The following is a 17470-nucleotide window of genomic DNA, read 5'->3' as shown; positions in this document are numbered from 1 at the left end:
AACTCCTCACATGCTACCGATAAAAAAATGTCTTTCACAAAATTTTGTCTGGCGAATATGTCCAGCAGAAAAAGTACATTAAATAGTGGAAATCTGGCGACACTGTAACCACATGTATGGTAACTGCCTTTGTCAGCAAATATGAGTCATGCTGTACAGTTTGTGCAGTGGATAGAGTTTTGGGATTAACATGCGAGAGGTCGAGGGTTTGATTCTGGTTTGTGGCATAATTTTTTATTTGATAAATGTACCCCTGTGGTATGGTCAACAGTGATTGCAGCGTCTTCTAGAAAACATTTGCACTTACATTCACAATCTTAGAAATAGAAGATTGGTCAGCTTTGAAAGAAGCCCTTTCCATGTCATGGGCATGAATTTATTTGCACCACTTCATCTACTAGATGCGAAACCTGTTTTCTTTGTACCCTCCTTCAATGGTCCCACAGATTAGTACCAACTATTATTCTTGCCTCGTTCAGGTCCATTACATTTTGTAAGGGCCTTATGTTTACCAGTAGTACTAGCAACGTGCTTTGCTTTGTGAATAGTGTCCAAACTCAGTTAATATTTGAATGTGTTATCACCATGGTCCCACTAATTATGCCTTTCAACATTGAGACTGGTAACCGCATGCTGTTTAGTACATATCTCAATGCATTATTATTATTATTATTATTATTATTATTATTATTATTATTCTATCGATGGGATTGTGGGAACATCACATCTATTAACATTAGGGAAGCAGTGTAATTAGAAACTGAACGTTTCACATTAGCAGTGTCAGGATGAACCATGCAAAACAATATCTGTTAGATGGGTAAAGAACATTATGTGGAACAGCGCGCAGGACTGACAGCGTGTTTGTACCGCATGCCCTGCCCAACAGACAGGGACTAGTTGCGAGCGGAGTAACATGCCCATGACAGACTCCAGTGTACATGTGTACACACATCGAATTTTCTCATTGTAAACCTCTAAACCAGTGTGGCAGATGTATGGCATACACAAACGATGAATATGTGGATATGCTTCTGGTCCGTGGTGCATCTGTTAACTGGACTGGTTTTGCTGCTTGTGAATACGTTGCTGGATATCCTCATTGATGCCATCCAGATAAACATGTATTTCGTCATCTGGTGCTGTGCCTTCAGAAGTCAGGTTCTCTCCTTCCACCACTACGTGATAGAGATTGTCCAACCTAACCCAGGGACGAGTCCTTGACCACCTGCAAACTAAGCCAAAACTCTATCCACTGCAGCAACTGTACAGCACGGCCAACATGTGCTGACAGAGGTAGTTACCATACATGTGGTTACAGTGTTGCCATATTGCCACTCTTTGACGTCCTTTTTCTGCCGGATGTACTTGCTGGATGAAATTTTGTGACAGACATTTTTTTATTGCTGGCATGTGAGGAGTCGCACTGCGAAGCCCGAGTGCGCGAATTTCTCTTCACCCTGTGTGTGTGCGTGTGTGTGTTTTTCCTTTGAGGAAGGGGTGTGGCAAGGAGAGGGAAACGGGAATGGGAGAGAGCACATGTGTTCTTCTGCAGGCACACAACTTTCATCTGCCATGAAAACCTGATAACCCATATTAATTGTTACCAAGGTTACCTTTCACATTTGCTTGCCTGCTGCTGATAACGTTTTGATTTTCAGATTCTTATGTTTTTCTGTTCCACATCCATTTAGCATACTTTGCACTGAAATATATTCACATTGACTTCAAAATTATGATGATATCTTTTTCACTTTTATGCAGAGTAATGAAGGTGATCAAGTTGAGAATGAAGATCATCCTGGTCTGAGTGTCCGGTGGGAAAGGCTACCTGACAGACTGGATACTCTTCTTTTGGCTATCACTAAAGAATTTGGTGTCCCACCAGTGTTGTATGCAAGAACTGGAAGGGCATCTACATTAAATCTAATTGTTGGTACTTGTACCAGTAACGGTTAGTAATTTGATGTATTTTGTTCCCATCAACAAGAAGTCATGTCCATTTATAAAGAAGTTACTTTGCATTTTATTTTATAGGTTGTGCTGGTGACTCAATGAAAGTAATACCTGTGGCTGAAACCAGTGATGTGTTTCACCTGGATGGGTGGAAAGTTACTGAGGATACTCTTGGTGTAATGCAACAACAACCTGTGTCCGGTGATAGGAGTACTGCTCATAATTTAAAGACAGATGGTTAGTACATGCAAACTGAGTGCAAAAGCTGACATTGAAAGGTTTTTCAAGTTCATTGTTGTCAGAATCTAGTTAAATAGCAAAGATTATTTTACATATTCATAAAAAATTATGTATTATGTATTCAGTTTTGTTAGACTTAAGCACAGATTTTCAGTTTTTGCACGTTAATCTGTAATGATATTGTATGCAGCTTGTGGAAGGAGATGAAAAGAACTGCTACTTAGGACAATTATTAGCGATGGATGGAATTACAGTGTAAATCTGCAGAGGCAAAGTGGTACCTGCTAAAACCTCTGAAACAGAAAACATACTGGTTCAAGCAGCTTGGTATGAAGAACCACGTGGCGCATGATCCTATCAGTTTAAAATAACGGGGTTTTCCGGAAAGTAATCTCCAATGGCCTATAAATAAAATTTTGGAATAACTACTTTTTTACAAATATTATAACTACATTACTACTTGGCACATAGTGGATGCATTGAGTGGCTAACAGTCACATTGAAACCAGACTGCCAGATATTATTCAGCTGCCAGAGCTAACTTCTTCATCAGATGTACAAAAAACACAATCTTATGAAAAGGAAAGTTGCCACTCACCATATAGTAGAGATGCTGAGTTGCAGATAGGCACAACAAAAAGAGTGTCACAAATAAAGCTTTCGGCCAGTAAGGCCTTTGTCAACAAGAGACAAAACACACACATACACACACACACAGCTGCAGTCTCGGGTGGCTTCAGTTGTCTGAAACTGCAGTCATGTTTGTGTGAGTTGCATTTGTGTTGGTGTGTGTGTGTGTGTGTGTGTGTGTGTGTGTGTGTGTGTGTGTGTGTGTGTGCGTGTGTGTGTGTGTGCGCGCGTGCGTGTGCGTGCGTGCATGTGTGTCTTCTATTTTGGTGAAGGCCTTAGTGGCTGAAAGCTTTATTTGTGACAGTCTTTTTGTTGTGCCTATCTGCAATACAGTATCTCCGCTATGTGGTAAGTGGCCACTTTCCTTTACACAACATTGTTACATTCAGTCGTGGATTTTCCATTGTTTGATTTGTAGATAAAACACCCATACATTTTCACATCCATAGCTTGAGCACACACACACACACACACACACACACACACACACAGACACACACACACACACACACACACACACACACACACACACACACACACACGGCCACCGCTGTCTGTCTACACTAAGGGTTTCACTCCTGGAGACAATGGTGTCCGTGTGTGTGTGTGTGTGTGGGGGGGGGGGGGGGGGAGGGGGGGGGGGGTTGGTTTGGTCTACATCTGACGAAGGACTTAACCCAGTTGCTGAATAATATCCAAGCGGTTTTTCACCTTCCCCAGTATGCCTTTCTACCAATCATTAATTCTTCATATTATGAGTAGCAGCCTATCAATTTCATATTGCTATTATCTCACCCCAGATTTTCCATTGTTTCAAAAATGAGCCTTTGCATTGCTTTAGCACATTATCACTGTTCAGATGTAAGCATTTATAGTATCTCTTAACAAGCAGACAAATTCTTTCTGCAGAATAATCTGTTGCTTGAAATAGTAGCAGGATAGATGTTCAGAAATTTCCCATTCGAACTAACACAATTTGTTGAATGGTATTTTCACTATTTGACTGTACAAACTTCTTTATTTTATGTTACAGCAGAGTCCTGCTAATTCGAACTCCGGTAATCTGAACGTTCGGTTAATCTGAACATGAAAAATGTTTGTCTAAGTATGGAAAACTGTGTGGTAAACTGCTCTACATACACACTATTTTAATTTACACAGTACAGTATACATGTATTAGAAAAACTGGCAAGAAAACATTCGGTTTAAACAATGCATAACAATGAAAGAGAAGCTGTCAAACTTACTAAAATATAGTGGACATTTTATCCCTACTTTTTAGATGACAAAAACTGTCATTGTTTTTTGGCGTAATGAAGACAGTCTGTTATATGACACATAGTTGTGCCATTGTCTCATAAACATCAAATCAGCAGGTGTAGCAGTGGGCTGTTGCTCCATACAATATAGCGCGAGGTCAAGGGCTTCTGCTGCGTCACTGTGTGGCACCAGCTCTCCTTTGTTGCTTTCAGGCTCATTGTCACTTCCGTCACACCAGTCCACTTCTTCCTGGTCTTGAGTCACAGTAGCAACTAAATCAGCATGAGTAAGGTTCTCCACACATGTTCCATCCGCTGCCATCCGCTCATCTATGTCTCTTTCACTAGCTTCTTCACATCCAGGGATTGTCTGTATAATTTGTAGTAGATTTTCCTCTTCATTTTCCACTAGGTTGTCCTGAAATTCAAGAGATGTCCACAGTTTTCTGCATGATTCTCTCAGAGTATTTTCTGAAATATTCTTCCATACCTCAGCAGCCCAATAAACAACATACTTCACATTGGTCTTTTTTATTTTGTCCACTAAAGGAATACTATCATCTTGGAAAGCATTCTTAAAAATTGTTTTCTGTAAATCAGTTTTAATGTTAGCTGTAAGCCCTGGTCCATCGGCTGTAGAAGTGGTGTAACATTCGGCGGCAAAAACTTCGTCACAATTTCTCCATCATATAATTCCTCAGTGCTGGGGTGAGATGGAGTGTTATCAATCAAAAGGAGTGCATGGGGAGACAAATGATTTTCCTTAGAAAACCGTCAAACAGAGGGAACAAACTGGCTGTGAAACAATTCTTTGAACAGCTTACCATCCATCCATGCTTTTTTTCTGGTTGCAATATTATACGGGCAGGGACTTCATGTTGCAGTTCTTAAAAGCTCTGGGCTCAGCAGATTTGCCAATGAGCATTAAAAGCAGCTTGTGATTACTAGCAGCGTTGCTGCACACTAATAAAGTCACATGATCTTTGCACATTTTAAAACCGGGAGCATGGTCTTCTGCTTTTGTTGCCAGGCTATTTGTTAGCAATGCCCCAAAATTAAGGCCAGTCTCATCAGTGTTATAAATTTATTGGGGAGAATATATTCTCTCTCTTGTAATTTTTCCAAACTCACCCAAGTATTCCTTCGCCAGAAGAAAGCTTCTCTCCTATAATTGTTAGCAGATGGATTCCATGATGTTTTTTGAATCTGTCCAACCAACCCATACTAGCACTAAAAGAGTCATCACCATTCATTAACTTGTTCAGGTAAACAGCCTTCTCCTGAACCAGTGCTCCACTCAAAGGAATTCCCCTTTCTCTTTCCTACGTAAACCAAAGGAAAAGAGCTTCATCCGCTTTATCATACTGGGACTGTTTCATAGTTTGCTGAATTTTGAGTGTTTTTCTCAAAGATGTTGCTTTACCAACACCCAGTTCCGTTGCCAGTTTAGATACATTCTCACCATTGTCTATCCACTTCAAAGTGTTCAGTTTTTCTTTGAGAGTTAACGTTGTATGTTTCAGTTTACTCATGACGAAAATATGTACACCACTATACCTGAACGAATACAATACAACTGTTACTCGTGCCAGCGATTGATAACTAACATAACGAAGTGCTTTGCAAGCCAACTGGCAATGCACTGACCTCAGGCACTACAAAGATCTCAACATTGAACAACAGCAAGGGCAGGGAGTGAGAGTGAGCCATTGTTCTCACACTTGTTCCCATTTGTTATCATGATGTACCTACTTATCTGCTTGGTATACTTCATTCTAGAAACTTGTCACTGTAATTCCGGCTAATCCGAACAAATCGGTAATCCGAACAAGGTCCGATCCCAATTAGTTCGGATTAATGGGACTCTACTGTACTGTCATGGTTTCGCCCTTAAGTCATTATCAAGTACATTAATGTAGGATACATTCAGACTGAGTTGAGTGAAGACATTTTCGAGCTGTAGTGAACTGGATGTCCCAGCATGCAGGTAAGTACAAAATCACCAAAATGTATGGCTGGCAATAGCAAACAAATTTTCCAGTCACAGAATGGACATTAATGCTTTAGTTTGAATTGAGTGAGCATTTCATTGCACATGTAACTACTGTATTGATGTTTATTCTATGGCTGGAAAACATGCTTGCTACCTGCCTACCGCATATTTTGGGTATTTCGTACTTACCTGCATGCTGGGAGATCCTGTTCAATAGGTCTTGACAATGTCTTCACTTAACTGTCAGTCAGGTTCATTATTTAGTGTCAGTTGCCATTTTTCACAGCATACAGGCATCTTATCAAAAATCATTTTGTAATTTCTTCTGATGAGTTTACTAGATAATAATGACAGCATCTTCTGCAAACAACCTAAGACAGCTGCTCAGATTGTCTCCCAAATTGTTTCTACAGATAAGGAACAACAGAGGGCTATAAGACTACCTTGCAGAAAGACAGAAATCTCTTGTTTTACTCAATGACTTTCTATCAGTTACTACGAACTCTGACCTCGTGACAGGAAACCGTGAGCACAGTCGCATAACTGAGACAATATTCCATTAGCGCTTAATTTGATTACAAGCCACTTGTGAGGTGTGGTGTCAAAAGCCTTCTGGGAATCTAGAAATGTGGAATCAATTTGAAATCCCGTGTTGATGACACTCAACAATCCAGGTGATGGTTTGGGATTCTGGGTGGTTGGGAAGAATTCCTCTAGATGCCTCATGAACAGGGTGGTGTAGGATGGTGCCATGTGGGTGCCCATTGATGTACCATGAATTTGTTTGTAGGTGATGACTTCAGAGGCGAAGTAATTGTTGGTGAGGATTTAGTTTGTCATGGTGACTAGGAATCTGTTGTCATTTTGGAATCCGTAGGGCATTGGGAAAGGTAGTGTTCAATAGTGACAACACTATCGGCATTAGGAATATTGGTGTAAAGGGAGGGGGCGTCAGTAGAGATGAGCAGAGCTCCATGTGGTACAGGAACAGGAACTTCGTAACTGCCCACAGTCCCAAATGCTTCATCTGGTTCAGCTTCATTGATGACATCTTGGGAATCTCGACTGAGGGTGAGGACATCCTATCCATATCCCTTCAGAACATCAACACCTTCACCTCCAATCACTTCACCTGGTTCTCCTCAACTCAACAAGCCACCTTCCTTGATGTTGACCTCCACCTCAAAGATGGTTCCATCAGTATCTCCACGCTTATCAAACCTGGCAACCACCAGCAATTCCTTCACTTCAACAGCTGCCTCCTATTCCATAAAAGAAGTTCCTTCGCTACAGCCGAGGCACCCACAGCTGTCGAGTCTGTAGTGACAAGCAGTCCCTCTCGAAATAAACCGAGGGTCTCCCTGAGGCCTTCACAGACCGAAATTACCCTCCCAACCTTGTACCGAAACAGATCTCCCATATTTTGTCTCTCTAGTCACCCAATACCTCCCAAAGTCCTGCCATCCGGCCACAAATGAGCATTCATGGCTCATTACCAGAACTGGAGCAGTTGAATCACATTCTCCGCCAGGGTTTTGAGTACCTCTTGTCGTGCCCTGAAATGAGGGATGTGTTACCCCCATCCTTTCCACCCCTTTCATAGGGATATGCTGCTATCCACCAAACCTACACAGTATTCTCGTCTATCGCTACTCCTCCCTTGGTTCCAACCTCTTGCTTCATGGCTCACACCCCTTAATAGACATAGTTGCAAGACCTGTCGCATACATCCTCGCACCACTTATCCCATCAAAGGCAGGGCTACTTGTGAAAGCAGTCATGTGGTCTACAAGCTAAGTTGCAACCACTGTGCTGCATTCAACGTGGGCATAACAACCAACAAGCTGTCTGTCTGGTTGAATGACCACTGACAGACTGTAGCTAAGAAATAGCTGGACCACCCAGATGCTGAGCACACTGCACAATGCAACATTCTTCACTTAACTGACTGCTTCACAGCCTGTGCCATGTAGATCCTCCCCACCAATACCAGCTTTTCTGAATTGTACAAGTGCAAACTCTCCCTGCAATATATCCTATGTTCCCCTAACTCCCCCTGGCCTGAACCTTTGTTAGTTACTGTCCTTCAGCCAGATATCTATTTCCTTGTCCCCACTCCAGCACTACACAGCCTTCTGGTCCATCAATGCACCAACATTCCTTTTATTTCTCTCCATTTCTGCTCCCTTTCCTACCCATCTGTCCTTCTTTTGACATCCCGACTGCACCTAGCTGCCATTATCCTCTCACCACCACATCCTTGTATGCTCCCACAAGTAGCACTTTACCGTCGCTTACAGCTGCCCTGCTGTCCCACCCCAGCCTTCTCCTTAACCCCAACATCCAGACTGTTCCTCCCATCATGCATTTTTGCTGCAGTCTGGTCTCAGTGGCTAGTGTGTGTGTGTGTGTGTGTGTGTGTGTGTGTGTGTGTGTGTGTTATCAGCTTTTGAAGAAGTTCTTTTCACCAAAAGCTTAAGTGCTTAGCAGGCTTTTTGTTGTGCCTCTCTGTGACTCAACATCTCCACTGTATGGTGAGCAGCAGTATACCCTTTTCATAATATTGTCATTCTTCCTAGAAAGGACTCTCAAAATTTCAATTGTTAACCTCTCCGTGATGCACATTGTCCACTAGCATTTGTTGAGCATCTCTGTAACACTTCTGAGTGGACTGAACGATCCAGTGACAGAATGTGCCTCCCTTCATTATATCTTCTCTATCTCTTCTAATAATCCAACTCAGTTAAGGTCACAGTCTGATGGTCTGTACTCAGGAATCAGTTGAACAATGCCTTGTAACCCACTTATTTTATGAATTACATTTTCTCAAGATTTTTCCTGTGCATCTCAGTCAGGCATTTGCTTCACCCCCTTTTTTATATGTTGTCACTCCGTTGAATGTCATTCTAGATAGACACTCGTAGATATTTTATGACAATATTATGGAAAGGAAAGTTGTTACTCACCATATAGTGGAGATACTGAGTTGCAGATGGGCACAACAAAAAGACTCTTACAATTAAAGCTTTCAGCCATTAAGGCCTTCGTCAACAATAGAAAAACACACACACACACACACACACACACACACACAAAAGCAACTCGCGCACACAACTGCAGCCTCAGGAAACTGAAACCATGCCTACACGAACCACAGTTTGCAAACAGCTGCACCCAGTGTGCTCAAAAGGTGTCAGCAGAGTGTTATCCATGACTCAGATGAAGCCACCCTCTGCCTGTAATATCAAATCTTTGACTATAAAATTCAAATGTGAGAGACTAAATGACTGTAGAGGGGGTAATCCAAAAAGGAAGAAATGAAAAAGATCAGACTTGTGTTGTGAAATTTCTTTTATCATCTTGTAGTGCTTTAAAGGCTAGACCCTTCAAAGTAGTCCTTGCCTCTTGTGCACAGAGGTCCAAAATTTCGTCAGTTTTTGTAACACTTCCTTGAATATTTACGTGAAGGTGACGTAGTAAAGTTACCTCGTCATATTTCTTGGATTTTGCCAAATCAAACGATCTTTCAACATAGTGCATTTTTGAATATGCGGATGTGAAAAAAATGTATCACAACTAAGTTGGAGGAATTGTATGAACTGAGTGCAACATTGGTGCAATGTTTTGCCAGAAAATATGTATAAGAAGTGATGTATGAAACAGTATGTGGTTGTGTGATGTATAAGCCAGTATGTAGTGATTTCACTCTGACAGTTGATTTTTACACACCCTAAATGTTTTCCTGCGCACAGCTTCTTCTAAACAAGCTAAAATCCTGTGGTGAAGTACTTTGTTTACTGTATGGTATATGAGCTTTTGATGCACAGTGCCTTTCCAATTAAAGGGACTTCGTCACCAGCAGGTTGATGTCTCCTCAGTTCAGACATGATTGCATTAACTGATGACACTTTTCTCCTAAAGAATATGACAGTTTTGTCCTGTTCGACAGATTTTACTGTTTAATGACAATATTTTGAAAGGGTAACTTGCTACTCACCCTGTAGGGGAGATGTTGAGTCACAGACAGGCACAACAGAAAGACTACTGTACATTTAAGTTTTCAGCCAAAAGGCCTTTTTCTAAAGTAGAAAACACACACTCTGGCTGAGGCCAGAGACAGTGGTTGTGTGTGTGTGTGTGTGTGTGTGTGTGTGTGTGTGTGTGTGTGTGCCGTCTACTTTAGAAGAAGGCCTTGTGGCCGAAAGTTTAAATGTATAACCTTTTTTTGTTGTGCCTGCCTGTGACTCAATATCTCTTCAGTATGGTGTGTAGGAATCTACTGTTTTCATAATATTGTCATTATTCCATCCTGGATTTTCCATTGTTTGATTTTTGTGTGAAGTTTGGTTATTAAAATGACACTGCATGATTGTATTCTGATGTGTTCATCAGTATGAACATTTTGAAATTTTAACCAGTGAACCCTGCAAATCACTGCATTGACACTCTCCTCATGAGCTTCTTCCAAGTATTGTGTGAGATTTCTGCTGTCTTTAACATGTTTAAGCCACCTACAGCAATATGTATAGCTAATTAATCTGATAACATTTTTTAACATCCTTTAAAAATTGTGTGTCCATATCAGTATAATCTTTGTCCATATCAGTATAATCTTTGAAATACTTTTTTTTTTCAAAAGGAGTAGTCTATAATTACAGTAAAATCCATTTTTAATGAATCGATGGGTTCACAAATATTTTTTCCTTAAATGGGGGATTTTGCCCAAGCACACAGGACAAGTGACCTGGAATCGTAATCCAAGCATGTTTTGGTGATATAAAATCACACTTTACACACATCACTTTCTTTTAATAAGAAGAATTGCTTGTCTTGTCCTTGTGTGTGTGTGTGTGTGTGTGTGTGTGTGTGTGTGTGTGTGTGTTTTTGTGGGCACATGCACGCTGGTCGACAACTCGATGCTTCTGATTTTCAGTGAGTTGTCTCCTTTAATCCAAAAGCTTCTACATTCAACAAGAACTTTCGTTCATACAATAAAGAGGAAAAGTATTTCCTAATGGTATCAGCTCCTTGCACAGCAGCTACGACACTTTTGCAATGACCTCTTCTTCTTCTCCATCTTTTTCTTCTTATATTCTTCTTCTTATTCTTGTTCATTATCACCACCACCACCACCACCACCACCACCACCACCACTACCAGTACCAGTTTCTACCTCACAGTCTTCCTTCACAAGCGCTTCACGTATATCACATATATTCATTTCAGTATGGAGGTAAGGATATCATCACCACAAGAAATGAAGTTTTGGAACGTCACATTTTCTGGGATATCCGTGGTCCTGCTCCATTCTTCTTCTGGAACAATGTCATCTTTAGCAGCAATTGATGTAGCACAATCCACCTGCCTCACAATACTTATACTTTTTACGTCATTGCACCTGTGTGATTCCCAGAGGATGAATTGTGGATGCAAACACACACACACACACACACACACACACACACACACACACACACACACAGATATATACTTATATTGTCTTCGAATCGCAATCTGACAAGGGTGAATGTGGTGGATGGAGTGGATAATGAGGAGGAGGAGGGAAGGGGAAGTTGATGGATAAGAGAAGTGGATAGAAATTAGTGCTGGTGAGCTTGTCTGTAGCTAGCAGGAGAAGTCATCTGTGGTAAATGAGAAAATAAGAGCTTTAAATCAGTATGTGGGGAGCAAGATAGAACAGGGAAAAAGGCAGACCCCAGAGATTCCTGATGTCAATTAATGGATAGATGAATCAGACATGAGTGAAGTCAGTGTAGGAGGTGAAGAGGCTGCAAGGTATGGAGACAGTGAAAGGGATGTGGTGTGGGAGGTGTTAGGGGATAGTGGATATACAGCTCCGGCCACGAGATTTGGAGTAGGTATAATCGAGGAGGGGCGAGTGGTTGATAAAGGTGGCATGGTCGTGAAACGTCTGTTGAAGTGGAGCCTTTCGTGCTCAGTAACAGACTTTCCCACTGGATGGGCAACTTTGCATTTGCCCACAGTTTGCTGGTGACACTTCATTCTGGTGGACAACTTGTTGATGGTCATGCCCATATGAAAGTGTGTTCAAAAGTTACAACAGTTAGAGAATGACATGACTGACTTCACAGGTGCTCTTGCCTTTGATGGGGCAGGATATGCCTGTTAGATGATAGGAATTAAATCAGCTGGGTGGATGCGTGGAACATGTCTTGCACATGTCTTTCTTGAGGATGTTATTCGTTACCATTGAGTATGCACTGCGTGTGAAGTAAGGATGGATTAGGATATTTCATAGCTTGGATGGTCAGTAGAATACCACTTTGGAAGAGGTGGAACATATTTTATAAAGAATGTTCCTCATTTCAGGGCATATTGAAAGATCATCAGAGCGTGGTGGGAGGTGCGGTTGTGCTGCTTGTTGTATCTACACTCTTTATTGACAGCCTCTAAATACACAAAAAATATGTCAACTGATAACTGTAAGCCAAATATTGACAAGGTCAGAGAAACATTAACACAAATATTAACTGTCCAAGTACAGAGTCCAATCACCAACAACTGAATGAATGCACTTCGGCACAGAGCTAGTCTGACTTGAGTATGTTTCTGCACAGTGGAGAAAGATGCAAGTGGATGAGGCACCACCGGGAGAGGCCCGTCATGTCAGTATTAGCCAGTCAGCGCGCTGGCTGCCTGCCAGTGATGGTGGTGCTCTTGCTTCCCCCTGACTGCTGCTGGTGCCAGATAAAAATGCTGCGTTGGCAGATTGCACAGCGTGCTGCTACATTCCTCCACTCTTCTGCAGAGCTGCCTCCACTGGTACTGACGCGTGAGAAAGGAAGACCACACCAGCTGGATCACTTCTGGTGGAAGGTCGACAAAGGTGAAGAAGCCACCAGATTCGGCCAGGTGACCCGGTGTCAACGACAGCAGTGGTGCGATGGCAGCTGCATGGTTACTGTGTCAGTTTCCATCAGCTCGTAAGCATCTGAAGAGGGATCACCTAGTGGGGATTGGCCTTCAGCTGTCTCCATCCAGGCAGAGTGTGTAGGTGCAAGTGGCCCGAACGATGGTGCGCTGGACGCAGTGATGAACTCACACGTGGGTGCTTTGTGGACCTATGCCAGTGAGAGATGGAAGCAACAGTGAGAGGGGAACATCCACCCGTTGCTCTGATGAGTGGGCGGCATCCAGGAATTTTCTGTCAGACACCAATCGAGGGCCCAGGGCAGGCAGCAGCTCTATCTTGACGTTGTCATGCCCACCGGCACGTCCAAGGATCGAGCTCGGGTCTCGGGGAGGGTATAGTGCCTGCAGGAAGTCCCTTGGACAGTGTCCGCTGCAGCTGTGGCAGGTTTATCCCCCAATAAGGCCACAGTTGATTTCGATGGTGGGAGAGTGATGCCCCAATGACATCCACAGTGACCATTACTAATCGTGCATTTGCTGAACCACAGCCAGCAACTGTCCTGGCCACCAACCGAAGGTGAACATATGGACTGGATCGGTCACAGCATATCGTGAAGAGTGCGTCTGTGCCACAGGTTGCAGCAGTGTAGCAGAATTTAGGGTTGTCGGCTACAGAGAACACCCGTTGGACTGTGGCCGTTCAGAGGTTGGTTCTGTAGGTGCTGAGGAGCAGAGGCAGTGCCATATTGGCAAGTGTGTCTGCCGTTGAGTGATACCGTTCTGGATGCAGAAATCATGGAACAATGCCTAGGCAAACTGTGGGCTAATATTGTGGACGATCATCTGTGGCAATCCTTCAGTTGCAAAACTCTGCATCACAAGCCCGCACAGTAGTTTCTGCAGAGGGAGAGCATGTGCACAAGATGTATGGGTAATTTGACACCCCATCTACCACTACTAACACCATGGAATGACAGAAAGAACCTGGAAAAGTCATGTGGAGCAGTCCCATGGCTGATTGGGAATGGGCCACAAATCAAAAGTTGGGGGGGGGGGAGGGGGGGCTGCCTGTTGCTCAGCACACTGAATGCACCTATGGACAAGCTTTTCAATCACCGAATCAATTCAGGCCAGTAGACAAGTGGCTCGCTAGCATTTTCATGTGGGGTATGCCTCAGTGGAGATGCACAAGAGTCCAGGAATGCTGGGATGACAATGCGGACTTCATCTGGATCCTACTAAGGAGGAGTGTTCCATCAACCAGCACCAGGCAATACCTAAGAAGGAAAAAATTGTGGTGCGGGCCTGTAGAAGGCAGCCATTTGGGCCAACTATGCACTTTGTTCTCATTGGGAGCTTTTCTGATGCCTGATGCACATAATCATTGATTTGGGAGCACACAACTTCTGTTTTAGTGGTTGATGACTGACACCCAGCCAAAAATTGTGTCATTCACCAACCATCATTAAAGGCTGTGGAATTCATAAGATCCAACACTGATAAAGTAACTTCTTTTTTGTCAAATTCTGGATTACAGCCAATGGGGAATTGTGGCAGCACATATGTATAAGCATGATGGGTAGTGGGACTATAACGAATCGTGTGGGGGTGCGGTGTATGCAGCAGTGGCTGGGAGCCAGTGCCCCCAGGAATTTGTAAATAATTGACGAATCAAGTCTGACGGCTGCTGTTATTGCTCAAGCTGTTTGATGCTGTTGTTGTAACAACTGAATCAACATCATATCTGTGTAACTCTCAAAAGACACATGCAAAACGTACTAGCTTGTTGCCAAATCTGCTGTCTTACATTCTTTATTGACAGCCGCTACATGCACAAAAATTACATAGGCTGATAACTGCACACTGAATACTGACAAAGTTAGAGAAATATTAACCCAAGTGTAAAAACCTGCCACTGACTACTTAATGTACACTGGCACGGAACTGATGTGACTCGAGAACATTTGCATACCTCGGAGAAGATGCGAGTGGAAGAGGCCCCACTGACAGCGACCTGATGTGTTTATATTTGCTGGCCAGGATGCTGGCTGCATGTGACGGCAGTGCTCTTGCTTTGCCCAGCCGTCACTTGCACCAGGTACAAACACTGCAGTGGCAGAATGTGCAAGTGCGCTTAGGTGGTGTTCCAGTCCTTCACAGTATTGGCATCAAAAGTGTGCTCATTTGCAGCTAATTAGTGCTGCTGGCTGAAGAAATATGGGCATATATGGGTATTACATAGGAAATTTAATTGTCGAATAGTTTTTGAGAGTGGTGCACGCTTGTGACGGCCGTAATGAGAGCTTCAGCATGTGGGATGAGGAATTGTGTGTGATTTTAGAGAGATGTCTAGGCTCCAGGGTAGAGATTTTTTAATGTGAACTGGATGGCAGTTATCAATGCGGAGGTATTGTTAGCTGTTGGTAGGTATTATATATATATAGAGATTTTTTGTGATCCCATTGGAGAGTTGGAGGTCAACATCCACAGAGGTGTCACGCTGCTAAAGAGGAATAGGTTTAATGGATAGGAGAAAAGGCTTCAAACCTGTGGAGGAGTGAGGACCCAGATCATGGAAGTGTCATCGGTGGACCTTCTGCAACTGTAAACCACACCTCCTACTAAATAGTGTATCACACGTCAGTTCCCCTGCTTGCAGCAGAGAAAGCTCACCATAACCACACTCTTGTCCTACTCCCTGGTCTCCCTGTCTTCACTCTCTCTTCCTTTCATTGCACCTTTATTTACAAAAACAATGAAAGGAAAGGTACTGTTTTTGTATAAACCTGTTTTTGTTTCTGTAAATATTCACTTTTAAAATGTATACACATTTGCATGCTCTCAATCCATTCTGGAAACTTTTTTTCCAGTCCATTGTAGCAATCTCAAAAACATTGTTTTGCAAAGTATTCAATAGCTTCTGGAAAAGGTGCTTATCATTACGTACTAATTGTTTATATAAAAACAAAGATGAGGTGACTTACCGAACGAAAGCCCTGGCAGGTCGATAGACACACAAACAAACACAAACATACACACAAAATTCAAGCTTTCGCAACAAACTGTTGCCTCATCAGGAAAGAGGGAAGGAGAGGGGAAGACGAAAGGAAGTGGGTTTTAAGGGAGAGGGTAAGGAGTCATTCCAATCCCGGGAGCGGAAAGACTTACCTTAGGGGGAAAAAAGGACAGGTATACACTCGCACACACGCACATATCCATCCACACATACAGACACAAGCAGACATATGATGAGGCAACAGTTTGTTGCGAAAGCTTGAATTTTGTGTGTATGTTTGTGTTTGTTTGTGTGTCTATCGACCTGCCAGTGCTTTCGTTCGGTAAGTCACCTCATCTTTGTTTTTATATATAATTTTTCCCACGTGGAATGTTTCCATCTATTATCGTACTAATAGTTTGTTTGATACGAGGGAACAAAACGAGGCGTGAGGCAATAAATCAGGGGACTTGGGTGATGAGACATTAATCTGAGTGATTGACTTCGTGTGTGACATCTGGCATTGTTAAGAAGAATGATCTTATCTTTCTTGTTGTTTTCTGGATTTCACCAATGAGTTGTGGAAAATAAATTCCTGTATACCACACACCATTAACTTCTCTTCACTCCTGTAAAGCAGTGGTTGTGACATATTCAGTGTAACAAAAGAAACTTTTGAAAATGCTTCATGAAAAAACCAATTTTGTTGGTTTTGGTTCACCTTAGAACAATAAAACAGCTGACAGCTTTTTAGTTTGAGTTTATATGAACACCAGTACAAATACCCCTCCCCCTTTTACATTTTTTCCAAAACTTCTGTGTATAAAACATCCGTTTCTCACATTTCAATGTTTATGACATTATATTTTCTGAACTGTGTTTTGTACAATCATATAATTGTGCTGGTACATTCAGTGATGTGCATACTATCAGCAGAATGTTTTACAAAGAGGTTTAATACTAGAGAAGTAATAAATTGAAACATTGTGCCTGATGCTTGAGGTTTTACTGCATGAACAGTGAAAATATAGTAAGTGATAAACTTTTTTCCTTTCATCATATAGTGGGAAGTGTTGGCATCAATGTTTAGAAAAGAGTTGAAATGATGTGTAAGGTTTTAGTGCCCTCATTCTCAAATAATGGATGAATGAAGCACAAGTAATTTACACATCACGAGTAATGCTGCCTCAGCGTGTATGGATAGTTTCTAACTGTAATACTTGGCTTGCTGTGTTAAACCTTTACCATAAGGTTATTTTTCGCAAGGAATAGATTATGACAGTATTTTAAAATTTAAGATTTGATTGATAATAATATGAAATATTGAAAAGCAAAATTTTGTTGCCTCTGGAAGTGATTAGATGGGCATCCTGCAACTGGTACTGTTTCCCTGGTTAGTGACTTAACAGTAAGGGTGGCCAGGTTTGAGGTCCTCTTACAATTGTGTATGGATTTTTCATTCCCTTATTCAAATTTTAACCTCTCCTTAGACAAATTGACTTG

General features: G+C 42.1%; 1 protein-coding gene across 1 annotated transcript in view; it reads left to right on the top strand.

Moving 5' to 3' along the window:
• LOC126416633 (uncharacterized) overlaps positions 1-17470 on the top strand; it is a 276018-nt gene that overhangs the window by 111759 nt on the left and 146789 nt on the right. The window contains exons 9-10 of the mRNA XM_050084398.1: positions 1765-1954; positions 2038-2193. Coding sequence (XP_049940355.1) covers positions 1765-1954; positions 2038-2193 — 346 coding nt within the window. The remainder of the gene's footprint in view (positions 1-1764; positions 1955-2037; positions 2194-17470) is intronic.

This window comes from Schistocerca serialis, chromosome 8 (genome assembly GCF_023864345.2).
Source record: "Schistocerca serialis cubense isolate TAMUIC-IGC-003099 chromosome 8, iqSchSeri2.2, whole genome shotgun sequence".
Lineage (NCBI taxonomy): Eukaryota > Metazoa > Arthropoda > Insecta > Orthoptera > Acrididae > Schistocerca > Schistocerca serialis.
Note: the sequence above shows the minus strand (reverse complement) of the source record. Positions and strands in the feature narration are given on the sequence as shown.